The sequence below is a fragment of the Curcuma longa genome, chromosome 5, assembly GCF_044706935.1.
Source record: "Curcuma longa cultivar G26 ecotype Majalengka, Jawa Barat chromosome 5, ITB_CL_G26_1.1, whole genome shotgun sequence".
Taxonomy (NCBI): domain Eukaryota; kingdom Viridiplantae; phylum Streptophyta; class Magnoliopsida; order Zingiberales; family Zingiberaceae; genus Curcuma; species Curcuma longa.
The window spans coordinates 595,802-620,863 of NC_133865.1; the positions used below are offsets into that span (position 1 = coordinate 595,802).

At 36.5% G+C, this 25,062-nt stretch overlaps 1 protein-coding gene and 1 pseudogene across 1 annotated transcript in view; one reads left to right on the top strand and one right to left on the bottom strand.

Moving 5' to 3' along the window:
* Nucleotides 1–860: 860 nt before the first annotated feature.
* On the top strand, nt 861–7,030 carry LOC141829109 (uncharacterized; annotated as a pseudogene).
* Nucleotides 7,031–11,554: 4,524 nt separating this feature from the next.
* Nucleotides 11,555–25,062, bottom strand: part of LOC141829481 (protein GET4) — a 42,421-nt gene continuing 28,913 nt past the window's right edge. The window contains exons 7-12 of the mRNA XM_074716963.1: nt 19,117–19,200; nt 18,533–18,579; nt 16,809–16,937; nt 13,137–13,221; nt 12,427–12,507; nt 11,555–11,802 (exon numbers count right to left, since the gene is read on the bottom strand). Of these exons, the coding sequence (XP_074573064.1) occupies nt 11,794–11,802; nt 12,427–12,507; nt 13,137–13,221; nt 16,809–16,937; nt 18,533–18,579; nt 19,117–19,200 (435 nt within the window). The 3' untranslated portion in view covers nt 11,555–11,793. The remainder of the gene's footprint in view (nt 11,803–12,426; nt 12,508–13,136; nt 13,222–16,808; nt 16,938–18,532; nt 18,580–19,116; nt 19,201–25,062) is intronic.

Consider the following 25,062-nt stretch of genomic DNA (forward strand, 5'->3'; position numbering starts at 1 on the left):
ACAAGAACCCTCCTTCTTTTGTTGCCGCCAAACACCATCTTCTTCTCTCTTCTCTTTACGGTCGGCGCCCCCTAAGGGTTTCTTCTTCCCCTCTTCTAGTTCTTCTAGGGCCGGCGCCCTTGGTCCTCTTTTCAATTAGGGCTGGCGGCCACCAACAAGAATGAAGGAGAAGAAAAAGAGAAGGAAGGAAGGCTTAGTTGCTTGCTTGATTGTCATCGGAGAGAAGAGTTTTGGTGGAGAAAACTCGAAGGATCGTTGTCCACACAACGTTAGAGAAGAGGAGAGGATATACAACAGAAGATCGAGGGGTCATCCACTCCTTCTAGACATCCCGAAGAAAAGGTTCAATTTATTGTTTCCACTTTAAATAAATTGCTTGTCTTTTCTTGGATCCTGAAAATCAAACACAAGAGCCCAATGATCTAAATGCGTCTATCAAACTTTATTTGATCAACTATGAGGGCAACTTAAATCCGTTTCCGAAAAACTTTTTGTTCTACAAGAATTCATCAGAACAGGTTTTCTAGTGTTTCCCATCAAGTGGAACGGTCGCTGTGTGTGTGTGGATCCTTGGATTAGTAACCTCGTAGAGATGGATACCAAGTAAATCGAACGGGTTAGCATTGGTTTCATTTTGTCTTACTTTTGTTTTGTATTTTCGCTAATGATTTTGCAAGCAAGAGTAAAAAGTTGCTATTCACCCCCTCTAGCAAACGCACCGATCCCAACACAGTGTACCACTACCTTTCCCTCTAAGGCCAGTGCAGCCTAGGAAGAGTGTTGAAGAAGAAAAGGCTAGGAAATTCTAGGAGCTTGTGGATTTGTTCAGTAAGGTGAAGGTGAATGTTCCTTTGTTGACAATGATCAAGAACATTTCCAAGTATGCTAAGTTTCTCAAGGATCTATGTGTTTACAAGAAGAAGATGAAGGGGAATAAGCTAGTTAGCATCGGGAAGAACGTACTTGCTCTCATTCAATCACTATCCTAGAAGTGTGAGGATCTAAGAGTTTTTACTGTACCATGTGTTATTAGGAGTTGTGTTTTTGAGGATGCTATGTGTTGGGATCGTCCTGGCGCAATGCGCGTGTTTACACGTTTCACAACATGCGCAGCGAAAATAAATAAATAATTAAACTAATTATTATCACAACACACGCATGCATAATAGGAAATAACAGCGTACAAGGCATAGCAGGAAATTAAAATTTTTAGAATAGTAAATTATTCTAAATACGTACCTCGTGGATGATGATGTTGAATGGTGTTGGCATCAATCGAGCGGTCCTCGTCGAAGTCCCGCCTCTACTAGTGATCCACGTCAAGCTCTCGTCTGGACGGCTTCAAAAGCCATGAGTCACGTCATCGTCTTCGGTACTAGCCGATGATTAATAACGATGATTCGAGAGAAGCCTTATTCCGGAAACCACGCAACAATGTTTGTTGCAATCGTTCTGGGACTTTCTAACTATCACCGAGAATTATATTCCCGATATAGTTTTTCAGTGGTCAACCTTTGACCGCCGATTTAGGACAAACAATCAGAACCCTTCCGACGTTAATGGAAAATTCTTCAAAATTTTCCTAAGCTTCTAGGAAGATGGTGGATGATCATCAGATGACCAGGATTGATTGACAATGCCCAAATAATATATCCAATGGTCGAAAATAATTTCCAACGAGTGTACAAAATTCTGATGGCAATGTAATACAATCCAACACTGACAGCATTCTACCACACAATCAATATAAGGATGACACAAGTAATATCCTTTCCTTCTCTCCCACACTGCCGGACAAACATGGCTCTACAGTAGGCTTTCTCTGGCGAACAGCAAGCTTCAGCCAGCAGAAGGCAGAAACAAAAACCAAAGGAGCAATCTTGACAGCGCGTGAAAGGGAAGACGACAACCCTCTAGTCTTTTCCCTTTACTGCTGGCGAACACTGGAGAGAAACTTGGCGACACACAAGGAAGGAGGAGCAGCCGAGAGAAGCCGGTGGTGCTCGAAGAAGCAGTGCACGACTGTTGATGCTCTACTCCAGCGAAGAGGGAACGGAGAAGCGATGACCGTGGCTTCTTCCTCACTATCACCGTGGGCGGCCGAATCTTGATCACGAGAATCCTTTCTCGTGGTCTTCTCTGGTAGTTGGTTCTCCACACGCCGGTGAAGAAGGAAAACTGCGGTCGGTGATGGCATTCGCGAGCAGCGAGGAGAAGAAGAGGCATCGGGAAAACCTTCCTTGTTCAGCCACGCAGCCGCCTGCGGTGCTCACAGGAAGGCGCGTCACGGTGGAGAAGCGGCGCCACTAGGTTTCGGGAAGCCGGCACGCGGGGAGGAGATGAACAGGAACACCTAACCCTAAATCGCGATCCCCTCTTAACCAAAAGCTACAGTTGCATCCTGAACCAGTCTTAAGAATTAACCAAAATCCAAAATCTAATTCAGATTAAATCGGACCGAGTTACTATAGCAAGCCGATTCAACTTTGGTTCGCTTGGTTCACTAACCAAACGAATTCCAATTTGATCCAAATCAGTTTTGTTCGATTCGTCTTCGCAAGATGACTCTCTTCATCACATCCGTTTTGCCAAAATCTCTTCCATCGTGAACCAAACCAAGTTGGTTTAATTTGGTTCAAAACTGAATCATTTGGTTCACTAACCAAATGACCTTTGATTTGAACGAAATCAATTTCGTTCATTTCATCTTTGTAAGATGAATTCCATCATATTGTCCTTTGTCTAGTCCAACCAGACTTTATTTTTCTCTCGTTCTAAGAATATAATTCTCAAACTCATTTTAAGTCCTTCGAAGAACTTGTAGTGCGTGTGACCCAATAGGTTACCGGTTATGTTGGTCGTCCGTAATTAACCATTAATTATGGAACGATCATGAGTGACACCTAGTAGTACATCATGATCCTCAATTGACCAGAAAATCAACGATTGATTCCAAAATATTTCTAAACCTTTCAGCAGCTTCAATTAAACGTACCTCGTTTCTTTCACCATCTTATACCCGCTTGGTTTAGGATATAGTCTATGTGTCGGTCCCCACTAGGCTGACTACGTCATACCTAATCCAAGCTGCTTTCTTGTCCTGTGGATTCAAGTTACTTGTATATGTGTCCAAGAGTGTCGTACTCTTGACATGTAATGCTTTGGCCAAAGACTTTTAGTAATAATCCTAACAAATGGTCGCAGGGTATACGTATGTCACCTTTTCCAAGGAGCGGCGAATCCTCTGTGGGTTATTCAAACACCTTCAAGCACTTTGACTTATACCCAATCATCTCGGGTACACACCTTCTTGGAGATACTTGCTTAAGATGTCAAAGCATAAACTTCCGCGACCAAGGTGACTTGAATACCGCAAGTCAAAGGAAACTTGCACTTAAACTGTACTGAGATCTTCATTGACATATGTATCAAATCATATAAAGTCTCAAGGCAGGTCACTCCAATGAACTGGTTACCTTTAACCAACATCCACATTTAACTCTCAACATCCAATATCTCCGGCAGTGAGATCGGCTGCTTGGCTAACCAAGGAGTTCAAACGTGCTAGTCTCGACAGAATCGATGACGTCCATGCTCATCAATTCCTCGACTAGAGATAATTTCAATACATTCATAATTGCACATGTAGAGATGCTCACGAGTTGTGATCCAATCATAAATTCTCTCATGCTATGAATTGTATTGCTGACATTCAGTATTCGAGTTTAAGATCCAATTAAACACATATGGAATGTGTACTCAAATAGTAAATTACTATTTATCCAATAAATAATATAACCGTAAGGCGATTGCCTTAGGACACCTCTCAAATCTAATACTATGTTGGATCTAGGTGCCTCGATCAATGTCATGCTGAGATTAGTCTTCCATTCACTAGCTATTGGACCTTTGCAGCCTATAAGTATTGTTATTCAGTTGGCCAACTGTAGTCATGCCCACCCAGCAGGAGTTATAGAGGATGTTTTAGTTAAGGTGAGAGAGCTTATATTCCCAGTAGATTTTTACATTTTGGATATAGAGAGTGAGTTGTCTACACATAGAGCCCCACTTATTCTGGACAAACCATTCTTTAAAACTGTTAGAACCAAGATTGATGTACATGCAAGGACACTTTCTATGGAGATTAGAGATATTGTGGTTTAGTTTAATATTTTGGACGCTATGAAGTATCCAAAGGAAGACCATTCTCTTCTTAGTATTGGTTTATCTGATGATTTGGATTGTATGGATATGTTGGTTGAGTTTGCTTCTCATTTGAATATTTTTGATATTTCTGAATTATGTCTTAATTTTGATAACTTTGATGATGATGATAGGATCATAGTTATATTAGGGCCTATCTGTGGCCCTTTCTATGTTAGTGAGGAATATGAATGTGTAGGGACTTGCACACTAGAAGAAATGCCCCAAGAATTACTTCCATTAGTCGTTCAACCACTGAAGCTTGAGTTGAAGCATCTACTTGTGCATCTGATATATATATATTTGAAGAAGGATGAACAATTACATATTATTATTGTCAGAAACCTAGAGTTAGATCAGGAGTAAAAATTATTAAATATTCTGAAGCAGCACAGAAAGGTTATTAGGTGGACACTTTTGGATATATTTAGTATTAGTCCTGCTATTGCATAGGATTCATCTAGAGGAGGATGTAAAGCCAGTAAGACAACCTCAGAGATGACTCAACCCACTTATTCTTGATGTTGTAAAGAAAGAGGTTAATAAACTTTGCAGGCTAGTATCATATATCCTATTTCAGACAGTAAATGGGTGGGTCCAATTTAGGTGGTCCTAAAGAAGTCTGGCATCACAGTAGTGGCAAATGAGGAGAATGAGTTGATTCTCACCAAAGTTAAGAATTCATGGAGAGTGTGTGTGGAATACAGGAAGCTCAATCAGGCCAGTAGGAAAGATCATTACCCCTTGCCTTTCATTGATCAGATGTTGGAGAGGCTAATAGGCAAGTTCTATTATTGCTTCTTGGTTGGGTACACGGGGTATTTTTAGATATTCATCGCCTGAGAGGATCAGGAGAAGATGACCTTCACTTGCTCCTTTGAGATATTTGCATATCGACGTATGTCATTTGGACTCTTCAATACTCTAGGAACCTTTCAACGGTGCATGGTGAGTATCATTGGTGATTTATTAGAGCATTGCAAGGAAGTGTTCATTGTTTATGGCTTATCTTTTGATGCATATTTGGACAGTTTATCATGAGTTTTGCATAGATGCATTGAGACTTATTTGGTTTTGAATTTTAAGAAATGTCATTTCATGGTTGAGCACGGTATTATTTTGGATCATATAGTCTCTAAGAATGACATCAAAATAGATCCTACTAAAATTAGTGTTATCTCTTCTTTATCTTATGTTGCATGCGTGCGAGAAGTGTAATCATTTCTTGGACATACAAGTTTCTATAGATGCTTTATTGGAGATTTCAGCAAAATTACTCTTCCATTGACCCATTTGTTGCAAAAAGATGTGGTGTTTGACTTTAATTAGAGGTGCAAGGATGCTTTTGCCCAACTGAAAGAAGCACTTGTATCAGCCCCTATCATTAGACCTCTAGATTGGACACTCCCATTCGAGTTGATATGCAATGCTTTGAATTATGTTGTGGGAGTTGTTCTGGCATAGAGAGTGGATGGAGCATCTCATGTCATCTGCTACACTTCAAAGACTTTAGATGTTGCATAAGCAAACTACACCACTACAGAAAAAGAGCTTTTATCGATTATTTTTGCTTTAAATAAATTTAGATCATATTTTCTCTGTTCTCATGTGATTATTTTTTTTTATCATGCAACTCTAAAATACCTCCTAAAGAAGATAGACGCTAAGCCAAGACTAATTAGATGGAAGCTTTTACTCCAAGAATTTGACATAGAGAAATGCGATAGGAGCAGGAGGGAGAACCTAGTAGTAGCAAATCACTTGAGTAGGATTGCAAGGGATGAGGAGCCTGTACCGATAGTTGATGCCTTCCCAGATGAACAACTTTTACAGCTGCAAGTTGAGTCTCCATGATAAATTAAGAAGTGATGCAAAATATTATGTGTAGAATGAACAATATTTGTGAAAATTTTATAGTGACCAGATTATTAGACATTGCATTTCTGATTTTGAATTTCAGTATGTATTATCATTTTATCATTCTCTTGCATGTGGTGGCCCCCAAAGGATTACTAGGAAAGTTTTGAAATCTGGATTGTATTGGCCTATCCTGTTTCATGATGCAGATAATTTTTATAAATCTTATGATCGGTGTTAATGAATTGGGTTCATAGGACGTAGGAATGAAGTGCCTCAATAGAGTATGTTATTTTGTGAGATTTTGGATGTATCGGGTATTGATTTCATGGGCTCATTTTCTGTCTCTTTTGGATTTTCATATATTTTATTGGTAGTTGATTATGTTTCTAAATGGGTGGAGGTCATACCCAACAAGACTAATGATTCTTCAATTGTTATGAATTATATCAGGTCTCACATATTTTTTAAATTTAGAGTACCTAGAGCGATCATTAGTGATCAAGGGTCTCACTTTTGCAATAGACACATGAAGGCCCTGCTAAGTAAGTATGGGATATTACACAAGATTTTCACTCCTTATCATCCCCAAACAAATGACCAGGTTAAGGTATCAAACAGAGAAATCAAGTTGATCCTGGAGAAGACAGTGGAGCCAAATAGGAAAAATTGGAGTAAGAGTCTTGAGGATGCATTGTGGGCTTATCGTAGAACCTATAGGACTCCTATAGGCATGTCTCCTTACAGGATTATCTTTGGCAAAATATGTTACTTGCTAGTGGAGATAGAGCACAGGGCCTATTGGGTAATGAAAGCTTGTAACCTAGACAATGACAAAGCTAGAATGGAAAGGAAACTGCAGCTTCAGGAATTTAAGGAGATTAGATTGGAAGCTTATGAGAACTCCCGCATATACAAAGAAAAGACAAATGATTTTCATGACAAGCACATCTTGCCAAGGGAGTTCTAGATTGGTGATAAAGTACTCTTGTATAGTCTCATTTCAGATTCATAAAAGGTAAGTTGAGATCCATATGGGAGGGTTCTTACATTGTTATTGATACTTTCTCCTATGGTGTTGCCTAGATACTGGACACTTCTACAGGTAGAACTTTCAGTGTGAATGACTACCGTCTCAAGAAGTTCCATGAAGGAGTGAATGGAAAGTTGGTGGAAGGAGTGAACCTCAACAATGCTATCTACTCAACTTGAAGGGGAGTTATTCGATCTCATCTCATTTTATTTCTATGTCGTTGCTTGTTTTACTTTTGTTTGATTTAGGATGTGTTGAGTTGCTTATCATTTTCTATAGTAAATTCCCCCTGCATGACTCCATATCATTTTAGAAATTGTGAAAAACTAGTTAACTAGATTTGTCAATTTTGGAGGTTTATAGTCATGAAAGAATTCTTGGATTGCGTATGGTTACGACTTACTAATGAATTTTATATTGATAAATTGAGGTGATGCTTGGAATATACCTAGTGAGGATTGAACCTAATTGTCTTATTTTTGTATGACACTTATGGTGACTATTACTCTAGAACTTGCTCTAATTCTTTCAAGACCACATTACCATGAGGTTGCATAATTCTTATGAAGGTCATTTTATTAGTTCTTCATCTATTCAATCTCTCTTTGCTAGCATAGGTTATTGAATAACTCTCTTATCATTAGTCATCTTTTCCCTACTATTTATTTCATTTCTTTTCCTTGGATGTGGGAAATTTAAATGCCGAGATGAGTGTTTTGCTCGGGACGGACAAAAGTTTAAGTGTGGTTGTGTGTGTGGTGTGTGTGTGTGTGTGGGGGGGGGGGGGGGGGGGGGGGGGGGGGGTCAGATAGATCACCATTGGCAAACCATTGTGTTTTAATTTTTGTTTTATTTTTTAGAAGACCATTTTGTTGTATTTTATTTTTTTAGAGGATAGGGTTGATGAATAAAAATATATTTACACCATGATTCTGTTTTAAAAAAATTGACATATGGTGAAATTATTTAAGGATGGACAATAGTAATTTTTTAAGTAAAGAACAATTCTTATTTCTCCTATTAAGAATTTTATGGTATAACATGAGGGGATTTTAGTGTAAAAAAGGGATAAGGGTTGTTTACTTGTTATTGGATTATTCCATGCTAGCTTGGAATTGATATCTACTAGGCATTGTTTTATTGTACTCATCCATGAAGCATTTCATTGCTCCCATATCTTCCACTTCTACTTTGATTTTATTCTCTCTATTCTTTTCCCTTATTCATGTTTCCTTTGCTATGCTAAGGAAACCTTCATGATTGTGCAATCTTATGCATATGATAATGGTAGAGATTAGAAGAGGAGGAAGCATATGATAGTGCATGAACCATAAGTAGCTTGAGAGAGCTCTACCATTGCATGATTATGAGGAAGAGCTACCACCATTTATCTTGTGAGGTTTAATTATCATCATTCTTAATTTATTCCGGATGGATTGAAGTCATTATGTTGTTAATCAATGAAAGAATTGAGTTATTGAATGCTTGAGTCTTTGGAATTTGACACTCTTAAGTAACTTGTTTTTACAACTTCTTAATGAAGGATCATTGAGAGTGCTAGAGGGGGGGGGGTGAATAATGCTTTCGTAGCGTTTTCAAATTTTATAAAGTACTCGTAAATCCTTGTGACCAGAGAAGTATAGAATGTAGCGAAAAAAGTAAGAACACAAGGACAGAGCACACAGATATTTACTTGGTTTACAGCTATAGGCTGCTACTCCAAGGCCCACGATCAAATGATCATTTCCGACGGGCAATCAACTATATAACTCTCCTCTTACGAAAGAGAGTTAGTGAAAATATAGAATTGGTAACAACGATACCGACCTAATGAAATTAAACTCAAAATGAAATTACTGACAGAGTGAAGGTATCGAATTTTGGTGCAGCTCTTCGGCGTTACAACAACGTTCCTGGTTGATGCTTCACATGTAGACGGTTGTTGCTTGAGTGTAGAATGGTTCTTCAAGGGATCTCCCTCGAGGCTCTTTTATTAGGGTATCCGGGCGCTTGGAAGCCTTTCCAGGCGCCTCCACGCCGTCCACCGATCCACCATCGGTGTTGCTGACTCGTCATTTTCAGACGTCTGTATCCCTTTCTGGCACTTTTATGCTGACATGGAGGTTCTGATGAACTTTAACTCCGCAACAGCTTATCCAGATCTAGGGTGCTTGGAACCACTCCTGGCGCTTAGAAGCTGAGGTGTCCTGACCACTGGGATTCTACCACCTCACTACTTCTGGCCCCGTTCCGTTGACGTCCAATTGCCTGAAACCCATCTAGGCACCTAAAGTCCGATCGTCTGGGTGTTTGCAAGCTGAGGTGTCCCGACTTCGCTAGCCTCATTCCGCTAATGTCCAATCGCCTAGAACCCATCCGGGCACTTGGAGTCCGATCGCCTAGATCCAAATAAGGGCGCTAGAAACACAAAGTTCCAGTCCATCCTTTCCTGCATTACAAGTTAGCACAAAAGTAAAATATAATAGGAAAGTTAAACAATTTAATAACTGTTTTGGTCTTAACTTTGAATTTCCAATGAAATCTTAGGTCAGATTGACGCCTACTGTTCCCCTTATCGAGAGCGCGCCCTCACCCACTCCATTTGAAAGAATTTATTTGTTGCCAACCAAGTCCTCCAAACTTGTTGGACTTTTGCTTAGTCTCGATCCTCGACCCTCAGAATTTTCACTACTAGACATCTGGTCCACCTGACATGCCTAAACTTCCACTTGGTGTACTTGATCTACTAAGTCTTTCTGCCTAGTCCTCTAGACTAGGACTTCCCACCTAACCCTCCAAGTTAGGTCTGTCTAGCCTCCAACCAAGACTTCCAGTGCCTAGTCTCAAGCCAAGACTTCCACTTTCTAGTCTCCACTAGGACTTGTCTATGCCTAGCTTCAACTAGAACTTTTCTGTGCTACCTGCACACTTAGATCAAGTCATCAATAAATATCATACACTTAACTTGAACCTTTTACTATTATCAAACTAAGATTCGATCATCTGGTGCTCCCTACACTAACAATCTCCCCCTTTTTGATTATGACATCCCAAATTTCAAGTTAAGAAAAAATATTTTGATAATGAAAGAAAACAACTAATTCATGCAAGTAATGAAACATGTTAATGCAGCATGTATTAATAATTTTCTAGCCTCCCTTTTTCTAGGACTCCTCCTGAATTTGTACTTGGATAAAATAAATTTTAAAATTTTATTTTTCTCTCCCCTGAACTTTGAAATTTTGATCAACTTGATGTGAAACCATTCAAGTCCTTTAATTTTTGAAAAAAATTGATTTTGATTAATTTGGTCTTCAATCGATTGCAATGGTGGACTTAGGGGTGAGCAAAAATTCGGTTAAATCGAATAAATCGATCGAATCGAATTAAAAAATTTGATTCGGTTATTTCAGAATTTCGATTATTTTTCTAAAAAATAGATTAATTCAATTAATTCAGTTCGGTTTCGATTTTAAAATTTCTTATTCGGTTAAACTGAATAAACTGAATTAACCGAATTAATCAAACTAGAAAAATAATTTATAAATTTTAAATAAATAAATTTATAAATCCCTAATTCATTAGTAAAATTTTCATAATATTTAAAAAAAATCGATTGAAAACCGAATTAACCGATAAAATATCAGTTCGGTTTATTTAATTTTTATTGAAAAATTTGATCGGTTCGATTGGTTCGAAAAAAATCAATTTATTCGATTTTTGATTAATTTGATTCGATTCAATTTTAATCAAATACTCACCCTAAGTGGACTCACGATCTTTTCTATTTGCTCCAAAACTTCTTTTGTTAACTTCCAAGATCAACTTGCAAACTTTCCGTTTGCTTTGAATTCACACCAATCACCATCAAATTTAATTTGCTCCTTACCAAACCAGAACATATTTGTGATTTTGTCAATCAATTAACTTATGACCATCAATCTAAATTGACTTATTCCTTAAAATCATTTTTAATTGGCAAGGAATCAAAAGAGCACCCTTTTATCAATCTCATCCAATGGGCTCTATTCTTTTACCTAAAATATCTCTTTGCTCTCGGCCAATCTAATCGAAAAATATAAATTAGTGACTCGCTCGATAACCCCACAACACGTGACCTAAACTAAGATAATGCTATTTTATCAATACAACTATAAGGTGATGTTGTATACAAAGCAACTCCAAAGTGCTATGCTTTACAGCTCCAAAGTAACAAAACATGTATAAGATGGAACATAAAAGGGGCACTGTAGTTATCAAATTTTGAGTAGGTTGCTATTTTAATAGTTTTTGAAAGAGGAATGCTTTTTTACTATATGGATAAAAAAATTATTTTCTACCTGCTAATTTACCAAAAAAATGTTACCTTGACTTGTTCTGATCCCTCGGAAAAACTCAACAGATTTTCTTCAGCAATTCCACTACTTTTGCTTAAGCCCGATAGTCAGAACACTTGTAGGATTTTGTTTAAACAGAAATCAAAGATTTTATTCAAGAAGACAATTAAAAACAGGATACAAATGAGTTTTTTCACTGGAGAATACAATTTTGGAGACATTATCTAGGAAAACAAATCAATTTGAACATACTGCATCTTATTGCTTAAAAATTCCTCTTGGTTCCTCTGAAAGCAAAGGAAAAGAAATTCCTTAGCCCAAACTGGCTCCCACACTTGACATATTTAACGCTCAACAAAGCGCTCACATCATCTGCAACAACAGTTGTGATAGTCACTAATTGTGTAAGTGAAACAAAGATGAAATCATTGTTACCTGCTAACTTCGCAGTTACATACAAAGTCATCCCATTATCATCGTCATAATTTTCATTATTATAATTTTGATTTTTTGTGCACACCATAGTTAAGCAAATGAACATATTCCCTGAGTTATTTTGTAAAAATATCAATTGCAAGAAGCATAAACAGAAATTGTCAAAACGTAATGATGTGGAACAGTATTTGAAAATGGGTAAACCCAAAATTAATTAAAACCTATAGGAGTAAAATAAAGGTTAGCAGCACAAAATAAATGACATTCATAGAGAAAGCCAAAACCAGATCGCTCAAAATTCTTCAGTAGCACAAGAGAAAAAAAGGACAAATTTAAGAAAAGGAACATAACTTCTGTGAATGAAAAATTACAATTCAACATAGGTGTATAATTTTATATTACTACGACTATATATATATTAAATATGAGATAACAAAATAATCTTGGTTAGCAAAGTTCTTAAATATCTTTTAATACGTGAGAACTGGATCTAGTTCAAAAATCTTAATCGAAGACAACACTTAACTAGTATTTTCTGAGATTACTATAGAGTATTGGTACCTTAAAGAGATCACCAAAAATGCCTTGCAGACCATTTCTGCGTTGCACACCATAGAACTTCTCGGCAATTTCATCTAATAACTAATCATCAGAAGGTAAAAAATTTAATTAAAAACACAAATGTATCAGTCAGCTATATCACATCATCCAAATTTCTGTTTAGTTATAATATGCTTTGAGTTATCAAGCATCTGCATTATGATTGGATGCAACATCTATTTTTCTACAAACAGTTAAAAGTAAATAATCATAAATGGCTAGCAAACCAGCAATATGGACACAAATAAGATTAGAATATAGCAAGATCATTTGTTGATAGTCTATAGGTAGAAGTAAAATATTTATAAGGAGAGTTAGTGGTAGTGTGAGGCTATCTATATGAAGAAAACAGATTTTAAAGATTCACAAAAAAAAAGTGGTAGCGTGAGGTACAAAAGGCTATTAACATGAAGAAAACAGATTTTAAATATTCACAAAAAAACAAAAACATTAAGTTGAGTAGTAAAGGAACATTTTAGCTGTCACAACTTCAATACCCACCATCTTTCCATCTTTGCATATCAAAGAAGATTAACCAAGAAATGTTGCATCTAAGAAGGTTTCCTTTTGCTTTTGGTTCTACCTTACAAGAAACATGGAGTACACGGGCAATGGATGTACATGTAAAGGTTAAGAGAACGGTCAATTTATAAGCAGGAAGATTATAATACCTCATCAAACAAAGACTCACGATCTATACTTGACTTGTATTTCTGCCTCAATAACTTGAACAGTGGGAAAGCATCTCTTTCCATCCTGGCAGTTAACATACAAACTCATCACTATTTGCATGTATGAATGAGCAAATCAAAGGTCAGATGATAATAAAAATAATAAGTCTGCAGTTCCAATTATTTGAGCGTATCCACATGGATCTTTTCTTTAATCATTGTATAAGAGGATATCTTTGTTTGTGTACCTCAAAACTTAATTTTATGTGACACTTTTTAAACCACACAACTCCAATATAAGGCGTTTTCTAGTCGATCAACTACTTATAGAATTATTTTTCACTTAAACAAAGAAGTGAAAAATCTGTTCTGTTCTCTAGCCGATCTAACCACTAGCTTTAATTCAATAAACAATAAAATCTCCCCTTGTTGATTCAATATATCTAAAAAAATAATGTATTTATTGTCCATCCAGCTTTAATTGATCAAGCCTTGATCTTATGAGACTAAATCATTTAGTCAAGATTTGAATCAAAAGGTCGTCCCTAGTTATCAGAATCATTAAAAGAACGCTCATCCTTTTAAAACATCAAAAGGACACCCCTATTCTGAAAATACCTTTATTCTAACATTGTTTTAGTAGCCACGGAGTAGCTGTTACAATGTGTAAAATTAAATTATTTTTTTTAATTTAATTTGATCGTTCAATACTATACCGAGAGCACTTTATAGAAATAAAAACTCTTACCAACTTAGTCAATATTATTTAATCAAAATCACTTTAAAAAGGTCAAAATCACCGTAAAAGGTTAAAATCACTTTAAATGACTGCTACAATTTTGCAGCAACCACTTAGGTTGTTACAACAATTTTACGAAGATTTTGACCATTTTGAAGCGAATTGATTAAATTTAAGCAATTTTAACCAAGTTTGTAAAGAGTTTTTTTTTAATATAAAAGTGCTTTATATATAGATTTTTTGATCGAGTTGGATCAGATTATTTTTACACGTAGCAACTACTCTGTGACTACAACAATGCTGTGACTACAACAATGCTGGAATAAGTACATTTTAGGTACGAGAAATATGATAGCCCTTTTGACATTTCAGATAATTAAGGGTACCCTTTTGATTTTTGTCCTTATATTTATTCTAATTAAACTATCATACCACAAATAGGATAGATTATGGAGATTGATCACATAAAGGCTAGTAAGTTTATCCAGTATCATCGCATAAAGAATAGTGCACCACTCAATGCATTACCAGGATGACCAAAATAGATATGACAATTTGAAGACTCGATTGGCAATGATGATGAAGACGATATGAAGCTTGGGATGAAGCCACTAAATGATCCAATGGTGGTTGTGTTGATCTCCCTTGATCTATTGATGGAGTTGGAGATAGATCTAGCTGGTTTCCTAGGCACATGGTTGGAGTGGTTGATCTTCGGGATCTATTAAGGGTGCGCGAGCTGATTTTATCTCTTATTTAGAGTTCAGAGTTGATGTATGAAAGGAATTTCAGCTTCAAGAGAAGAGTCCTCATGGGCAGGTTTGTCTTGATCATGTTAATCTGATAACAATTCTATAGCCATGGATCTCAATGATAAATTTAGGACACTCTAAAAGTCCACTATGGAATTGTGGTGATAACAGAGGCTGGTTTGACAAAGACACGGTTGAGGATAAATAGCCCAGCATTGGAATTGGTGAAGCATGTACTGCAAATGATATGAAAGCTCAGATCTGGACTGAGAGTGGTGGGTTTAGCACCAAGGTTCTTTGATTTATTTTTTCATAATGAAGGTGAATGTACAGAGATCCTTTCAGAAGGACATTGGTTCCTAGAGACATTGTGTATGGCCAATAGTGGAGCAAATTGTTGATATTCCCATTGATTGCAATCCCTGGTCTTCCAATTGAGTTGATTCACCAGGATATTCTGCTTCTTTTAGGAAGTGGTCAGGTGATTGGGTGTTCGCTACTAAAAGGTCATTATTCTAATTTGGCAAAGGGTATTGTTATGGTTAGTGCTATGTACAATAATAGGGTCATTCTTTTGGAGGAAACTAATCAGGGGGGAGGCAGCCAAAACATGTATTTTAGGATGTGATAAGGTGATTTGGTGTCTGCAACTGGAAGGTTTAAAGGAATTATTCTGGTGTGACAAAGGGTATAGTTGTGGTTGGTGCTATGTACAAGAATAGACAGCTTTTTCTTGTATTATTTCTGCTAAAAATAAAGCCTGGTTCACTGGTGTTTATGCAAGTTTATCTAATATATTGGGATACGCTCTGGATGTTGTTGAAGGGAATGCAAGTAGTTGACGTGCTCTGGCGAGTAGCAAGGGACTTTAAATTTGTGTTTGCAAGTTCAAGGACAAGAAAGGAGGTGTGTGGCTCAACCAGGGGAGATCTATGACATGTTTTCTGGATTTCATTGATATTGCAGGTGTTTTTTATTTGGAATTTATTGGGCTTAGATATACTTGGAGTGACAATAGATGAGGTAGTGAGAAAAACTTAGGTAGATTGGGCAGGGTTCATGCATATAAGGCCAGCTTTGAAGTTATTCAGTGATGCCATAGTTACCCACCTGCAAAGAATTGCTTCTGATTATTGTCCAATATAATTTTCTGCATATTGCACTAAGAGGGTGACAAATTGGAAGAAAGATTTGGGTTTTGTGCATTATTGAAGAGGAAATGGACTTAGAAATTGCAGATTGTCAGGTGAAGTGTAGTCAGTCTTTCAGTAATGAGATAAGTGACAAGTTAGTGTGTCTAGCTGATTCAAGCTCTAGGGTTGTTGGCTACCTTGAGAGAAGATTGAATAGTGCACTGACCAAATATAGTTGGAATGCAGTAAAGAGTTTATTAGTTGTACATGCAAGAGTCAAATGAGTTGGGGAGCTTGTATAATTTGGCAGTGGCTCTAAATATGCAGATTCATGCTAAGGGAAAGACCAAGGTCAGATTAAATTCAGTTGAAGGTGGTGACACAAATCTAGGAGGAGAGCATTTGAGGCTAATAGTGTAGCTAAGTCAGTATTGGTTAGTGGTAGTGGACTTTGAAATAGGGATGAGAAACTGCAAAACTCTTTTAGATGTTGGAATTAATTAGTTAGCTGAGGGCATTTCTCTTTTGAAAAGCAAGACATAGCCTTCAAGAACAACTGTTATACTAGGTAGCTTAGATATGTTAGAAGATCCTTGATCAGTTAGGTGACTATTCATGTTTGGATGTACATATGATCTCCAATAGTCAGTGGCATCTTAACAAGTATATTTGGTTGTTTCCTACAAAAGTCGCAAAATAAAATTGAGCCATGCACGTGTCTGATTATCTTGATTTTCAATGTTCCTACATTACACCTAACCTAAACAAATAAACTATTCAATATTGCTAAAAAGCTACCATCTAGAATGCTGAAAGGAAGTGGCATTTGCATATCCACAAAATCTGAACCACATACCCTATCATATGAATATTTATTGGTTGTGTAAAAGATAAACAATCAGGAAACTATTTTAAAATAGCTATAGCATTCTTCTAGGCAATCAAAGGTTCAGACATGGCTTCAAATGTCTGTAAAGACATATTATCACAATCATATCTGATTATAAATATGTTTTCAGCAAAGGGGCCATGAATGGAGAAGACTTACGTCTGCAGAAGATACTCAATAAATTGGACCAAATCCGTTTTTGGAAGCTCAAGTTGCTTCTCGTTCAATTGCATTTTAACATTATCCACAAGGTTATTTGCTTCTCTAAGATTTCCTTGAGACAGATATCTATAAAAATAATAAAATGCATAATGTTAGAAACACTAATAAGAAGTTCAAGATAAATGCCAATACATAAATTTAAGAATTACAGTAACAAATTTAAATTGCCTCTAAAATACATTATTATGGCAACAATCTATTTAAGTGGAATAAATCAACCTTACTCCGCCAAAATATAGACAAGTATGGACTTAGATTAGCATAATTCAAATCTCTTTTTGAATCAGTGATACAACTCCAAGTATAGACTTGTCTGATAAACTTCTTTTGGTCTTGTGCAGCCACTAAAATTTTACAAAATTTAAAATAAAGATAACAAAATCTATTTAGGGCTTCTTGTTGTTGTTGTTAAAATAAAGATGAAATGAATGATCCTAGAGAAGAAAAAAATGAATTGACACGAAGTTTTGAATCTGAGATGGTAGTATCTGCTTCTATTTAAATGATCTGAAATTGTTGCGCAATGATACTGGCTGTGATTTGGATTGCTTATATTAAACATTGATGAAACAAGGAGCTGTACTGAAAATTGAAGTAGCTGGAACCATTGCTGAAACTTGCTGAAATCAGAAAGTTGTTCTAGCTCATACTAATACTAGCTCATACTGATACTAGCTCATACTGGATTTTTAATCTGGATCAGATTGTACATGCTGGATTAGTTTCTAGGTGAATTGTGTATGGCTCATGCCCAGCTGAAACATATGGATAATCTGGTTATGGATCGGAAAATTGAATTTCTTTTGGTTCATTTCTGATGTTGTTAGACAAAAACTGGTGCTGCCGTTTACAACTTTTTGATTGTGGCTGGTTGGTGGCTGGATTCTAACTGCTGCTTACAGCACTTGTACTTTTGACTGTTGGCCGTGTGCGTTATTCTTATATTGGGTTTGGTTGCTGCTATCAACATAGTTGGAGTTTTCCTTCTGCAAAATGTTTCAAAATTTAGCCAGCTATGTTTTTGGCTGAGCCAAGAGCGTCCCTTTTTCCTTGTTTTCTGAGCCTTCCGGTATCATTGAACAATGCTGTGGCTTGTACGTCGGCCAATTAAATGTACAAATTGGTAAATAATTGTATGGTTGATAATGGAAAATGATTAATTATATCAGACTAATCATGACATTATTTAGGTCTGATTGGCTTGAGCATTTCGTCTTAGCGAAGCACCTATCTTATTCCATCAACTTGGGAAATTGTGTGGTAAATATTTTATTTGATTATATTTCTGTTTTAGGTTGGCATATCTAGTTTAGGATGGAAACATAAATAATTGTTCGATAGATAGTAGTATGGGTTTCATTTAGGAATTGAGAATCTCATAATTGTGTTCTTATGAAGGTGAATTGCAATGAGTTGATAGATGGAAAGATAATTTTTTGACACCTTTTAGAATGCATGTGAATAGTTTGTTTTGCTCTTGAGGTTCTCTTCTATAGGGATTATGAGTTGATAGAGAATATGAAGAATTTTTCTTGAGAAAGATTATATCCAAATGTACCAGTACATTTTTTTTCTCTAATTCAATACACACTTTCCATTGAGCAAAAGAAAAATGAATTGAGATGCCAAGAAACAATATATCTAATGTTAAGCAAACTTACAGGAGGACTCCACGAGCAATTGCCACATCATCCTCCCCAGGATAGCACTGTCCAGAAAATGATTTAAGAAAAATCATGCGTAAAAAGAGAATAGAGTCTAATAAAGTCAAATGCAAATGTTCATTTCATACTCCCAATTCTCAGACAGAACTACTCGATTTTAAGCATATCATTCATAGCTTATAACAATCTCAAAATTATGAACTCAAGCATTAACTAACACAGCTGTAGACTATACCCATAAGCTCTGGCTGATGAATGCCTTGTTAGGGTACATAAACATATATATTCTGCATAGAGTTCAAGGACTATATATTCAAAAAGAAAAGATATTCCAAGAAATAAGAAATCTAGTTTTATAGTACTAATATATGTAGCAAAAATAAATAAATGAACTATTTGGGGCTTCTATAGAATTAAAGGTAACCACTACGAAAAGCAGCATCGTAGCCACAAAACGAAAAAGTTGGGATTGTGGCCAGTCATTGTTCATGAATGTTTCCTAACTTCACTAGCACTTCTTTCACCTGTGTTCACCTGGTGGAAGACTATTTCTCGGAATATAAATACTTCTGAAGGCTTACCTTACCCATAAAATTTACAAGCACAGAAGCAAACTTTGTAGAATCCTCCCCTCGAACAAAATGACTTGACACCTTAACCATGTCCTGTAGAGCATTTGCATGAACAAAAGATGAGGACAATATGTAAAGTAATACAGAAGTTTACATTTGAACAAAAATGAAAAGAATCAGCATGAATAAGTAACTATGCATAAAAGAATAAAATGTTGAAATGACTAATAAAGGATTAACCAAGTTATGTGGGAAATAAGAGAAGATATCATCATAGAAATCTTATACAGGTGTTTCTTTCATCAGATAGCCAAATTACTTAGATAAAGGCTAGTTCAAAAATGAAAAGAATCAGCATGAATAAGTAACTATGCATAAAAGAATAAAATGTTGAAATGGCTAATAAAGGATTAAACAAGTTCTGTGGGAAATAAGAGAAATAAGAGAAGATATCATCATAGAAATCTTATACAGGTCTTAGTTTCTTTCATCTGATAGCCAAATTACCTACATAAAGGCTAGTTCAGATACGTGCATATATTAAAAATAATATAAGAAGGATTTGAATATGCTCGAGTTCAGGGGCATTTTCCTGTGCATAACTGAAGCTTATGGGGTGAACCAGGCTCACAGAAATGGTTATAATAAAGATTCTCTATGAGATCTAGTTGAATACCATTCATCAAGATTATCTTTCACCTGTCTTTTCCTAGAAGGATATAAGAAACACATTATTTCTTGAATCCGAAAAGGCTACAAGAACTCACAGGCAGGCTAGGCATGGCAAAGACCTAGGCCGAGCACAACCCACATGTCAGTCCAGACTACAAAGTGGGAAGGGCAGTTTCAATGTTAAAAAATGAGTAAAAAAGACAAATGGTTGAGTCCACCTATCTTGATATCTAGCCTCTCCCAAGTATATGTGCTCTCAACACTCAACTCATCAAGAGTTATACATGCCCTCGAGGCCATTTTCTGTTAAGCGACTCGCCCCTTGGATGCACATAGGCCTTCCGCTCGCTCAACGTATCATCCTTCACGTCTTCCTATGTAGTTCGCCTCCTCCAGCTTAGCAATACTCTGATATTCCTCATCCTATGGTCCCTCGGATACTTCAAGCCATTCTTCTCCAATCTCCATGGGCCTTGAGCTTTCGAGTCACCAACCAACCTTGATCACAGTAAGTTGTCTCTATGTGTATTTCTCTAAGTCCTGCACGACTCAAATATACATATCAAATACCAATATGATCCTAACGTAAAACATTTACTCAAACATCAAAAATCCAATGATCAATGATCAATCCTGATCACAAGGGGTCAATTGCACCAACATCTATAGCACCATGTACCCATCAACCAACCACTCAATTTCTAACTATTAGGTCATGTGGTGGTAGAGGTCACTTGGAAAAATGGTGTTATACCAATAAATAGGATAGGCCCAAATATTTACTCATATGGAAATTTGAGGTATTTCAAAATGTTTATTATTATTTTTATGATTATCCACTTAGCCTCCTATACACATTGTTCATGTTGCACAGATACCCACAACTACTTAGGATGTTACATGCTCTCATCCTTTTCAACTTGGCTCTAACCTACTATCATGATTCCTATTACAAAACATACCCATCTTCTTCAGCTCCAAGCTACGAGATATGCCTTCTCTCAATCATCAAATCTTATAGAGGTACTTCTTATGATATCACTCGGTTTTATACTTGGATCGTTGGCTCAAGCTCCATTAAGAACATTTAATAACATTCACTCATTTATACACTCACAACACTTAGTTTTCCATCTAAAGTCAATGGCTCTTTCACAATGGCAAAAGAATTTGACCAAGTTTTTATTTTCTTTTAAATGTCTAATTTTTCTTTTAATTTAGGGCAAAAATCAAAAGGAACCCCTTTTTAACAAAAGGATGGCCCTTTTATTTATTACCAAAGTGCACCCTAGGATGCCTCACTATCTAAATCGTCAATATCCCTCTAAGCCGCTTATACTAATTTATGCTCACCCACATGACTAAATAAAATTAGATCGGATCTCTTTCGACCTATGTTCCATGTGATCCATCAAAGGATGCTATATTATTGCAGCTCTTTAATTCCACTGAACCGACAAACACCACTTTGTTTCTCTCCTTTCTTCTCTTATCGACATTATCAAAAGGTAGCCCCTTTTTAACAAAATCGTCAAAAGGGTGACCCTTTTTGATTTATCATCAAAGTGCAATCCAAGATGTCTTACTTTATCTAAATTACCAATATCCCTCTTAAGCCACTTAGGCTAGTGTACTCTCACCCTCTTGCCTAATTAAAATTTGATAGATCCTCTTTCGACCTACATCCCACCTAATACATTAAAGGATGCTCTAATATTAATGCAGTCCTTCAATTCCGCCTAACCAACAAATGTTGCTTCCTTTCTTTATCATCAGCAAACTTCTCTCCTTTCTTCTCTATTCTACACTATCAAAAGGGCACCACAAAATTGTCGAAACAGTGACCCCTTTTTTATCTATCATCAAAGTGCACCTCATGAAGCCCCACTTTATCTAAACTATCAATATCCCTCTTGAGCTGCTTAGACTGGTGTACTTTCACCCACTTGCCTAAATAAAATCGGATTGGTCCTCTTTCGATCTACGTCCCGCCTAATCCATCAAAGGGCATTCTAATATTAATAGAGTCCTTTCATTCCACCAAACCAACAAGCATCGCTTTGATTCTTTATCGTCAATAAACTTCTCTCCTTTCTCCTCTGATCTACACTATCATTTTTGTTTCTTCTCTATTTCCATGTATATATTTTGAAGTCCATATTCATTTAAAAGCACTTTTATGAAATTTTAAAATAAGTAGATCTTGACTCTCACTCATTTTTTTTTTTACTTATTTAGATAAAACTACTACATAGTCTTAAACTAATCTAAGATGGGAAAAGAAGACATAGGAATGTTTTATTGGTGCAATCATGCCCTAACCATGTGGTATCACACATGATTTTGAATTTTGATCAAGTTTAAATTAGGAGATCAAGTTTGTGAGCAGGAAAGTTGACAGCTATTACAGGTGTCCAAGTTGGTTGATATAGATTGAATACTTGATAGTACAAAATCCTAGCAAGTTAGTGAGACCGGATGCTAGTCAAGGAAGTCCAAAAAAGTCAAAAATTAGATTCTCAGTGATATAAAATCCCAGCAGGTCAATGAGACTGGATATTAAGGAAGGTCAAAAACTAGATTCTTAACGGCATAAAGACCTAGCAGGTCATGGAGACCAAATGCTAGGTAAGGAAGTCCAGGAGGTGAGGAGTCTCTAGGCATGGCAAATTATAAGCTCTGGTGAGTTGTGCGAGTTTAGGACTCGATTATTATGATCATTATCAAGAAATGAGTTGACTAGTAGATGAGTCAACGGATAAATTTAGTTAGTCAACTAGCAAACCCCAAGTCAGTTCTATTCTCAGTTCGTGGTTTGATCTTGTCAACTAATGGATTTTGTCAAACCTTAAAGCATGTCTAAGGATTTGTGGTTTGGCCGAGTCGATTGATAGATACATCCAATATAAAAAGTGTTTAGATAATAGTGGTGTTGCATAGTCAATTAATTGATTCAGTCAATTAACTAGAAAATCCTAAAGCCTCTTTAACATTTATGAGTTGATTGTTTTCAAGTGTTGAAGATCATATCACTTAAATAATACTATGATAAGTGGGGATCAAATAGAAGGGAGAAAGTGTAATACATCTCTGGAGAATAGTAACTCGATGATGATGAATTACAAGATGTTATGATTAGTTGACCGGTAAGTCAATTGAGGATCAAAATAATTTAGGGGTTTGGCCAAGGTTAACATCAACAAACCGCAGCAAACAATAGCCATGAACAATCTTCATAATTCTCACCCAAGCTCTTTTTCTTATTCTTTGCAGTTTCTTGTTTTTGTATTTCAAGTCTCCATCTATCGTAAGTTGAAGATTTGTAAGAGGATTCTCGGCCTCCGATGCTTCTAAGAAGAAAGATAGCGGAATTTTTAAGAGATGATCCACCTAAAAACTCATATGTCATGGAGTAAGAGTCTAAGCATTGTCAAACCAAGTTATATCGCTCATTGTTCTCTGATTGCATTTCATTTTTCTTCATTTACTGATATTATTTCTTTCGGCTACATATACTAATAGTCTAGGTAACGAGCAAATGCAAGCTACGCGAGCAAGAGACTATTCACTACCCTCTGGCCTCTCTTAGGAGGCAACATGTTTGGTAGTAACATTAAACTAGTTTGGATCCATCTAGTTGTTTACATTGCCCTAAGCTGATTTAAATGTTAGAACTGAACGACTAAGCTATAGGGGTGTGAATAGCTATCGTTAACATGCAAGTACAATTCTATCTACTCTTGCTATCAAGCTAGCATAGCTAGGTCAAACAAAACATTAGTAGTGGAAATAAATCATTCAAGCAATCACACTTATAATATCGCTAATACATTTGTTTAATGTGGTTCGGTGCCCTAGACTCCTACTAAATGGTCTAGATCTGTTAGTGCATCATTCACAAAAAACATCACTTTCTCCTCCTTGGTCAAGTTCAAGAAGTGGAGAAACATCTTTCAGTACAAGAGTTACGGATTTACGAGAAGTCTTAAAATAAAGGGGAGAAGCACTAACAAGACTTGGCCAATCTTATTTTCATTGGCCTTGAAGCTTCCAACGAGCAATCCTTTTATAGTCTTCAATCCTTCAACATCTCTTGTTGTCTGCCACCCAACAGTCAACTAGTCTACATCATCAGTCGACCATTGTAACACAGTAACGACTTCTTTCTACTTTCCATAATAACAATTAATTGATTAATCATTTACCATCAGTTAACTACTTGTCATCAATCGACTACTCAGTCATTGGCTCCTTAGACCCAATCAACTACCCCAATCAACTGCTCCACTAGTTGACTAATGTCCATCATCCTTCGACTACTCAAACCACAAACTTTAAAACATTTTGGGATATTGAGTTTCTCGATCAACTGGTGACTGATCTCCAAAACCAATCAATTGGTAATTTAACTACAACCACTTCTAAAGTTGAGTTTGTCTATATTGAGCCCTACTTTTCATCCCTATGGATACAGGTGATTCAACACAAAGCTCACCAGTGTCCTACCCTTTGCAGCTTAACTTTGGCCTCCACTATCTCCTATCAAGTTACTCGATCCATTAAATGTGCACAAGCAATTGACTCCTCCACATGTCATCCTTCACCTCTTCACATACATAGTCCGCCTCCATTAACTGACGTCCTCATTGCCTCGATGCTCCTCATCCTACGATCGCTTGGTCTGCCTCATGCAACCTTTAATAATCACTTACAGACCTCAAGCCATCATGCTACTAACCTACTCCAGTACCACTTTAGTGTTCTTAATCCTGCAATCCCTTAAATGTCTCATGCCATACTTCTTGAATCTCAATAACCTCTAAGCCACTAAGTGTGTCACCTTGGTCATACCAAGCCAATATCCATATACTTGATCTCATCGAGTCATGAGTTTTCCAAGCTCCATGTGTGTTCCTAAAAGTCCCTGCACATTCAAACACACACATCAAATACACAAACAAGACCTAACTTAAATCCTTTGCCCAAATCAAAATCCAAATTGGAAAAGAAAGATATATGGTGATTCTGAAGGGTCTTTTTCTAATTTAAAGAAGTTTAGGAGCAATAATTTTGGATAAAACTACTATATAGTTGTAAATTATTTTAAATTAGAAAATGAAGGCATATAGTGTCTCCAAAGAGTCTAAAAACACAGAGAACTTTTTATTTGTGCACTTAAACGAGTTAGGTTCATATAGCAGTTTTAGCCAACACTGCTACATGGTCTTATAATACTCAAAATTGAAAAATAGCATATAGAGATCCAAAGAGTTTGTAAACTTA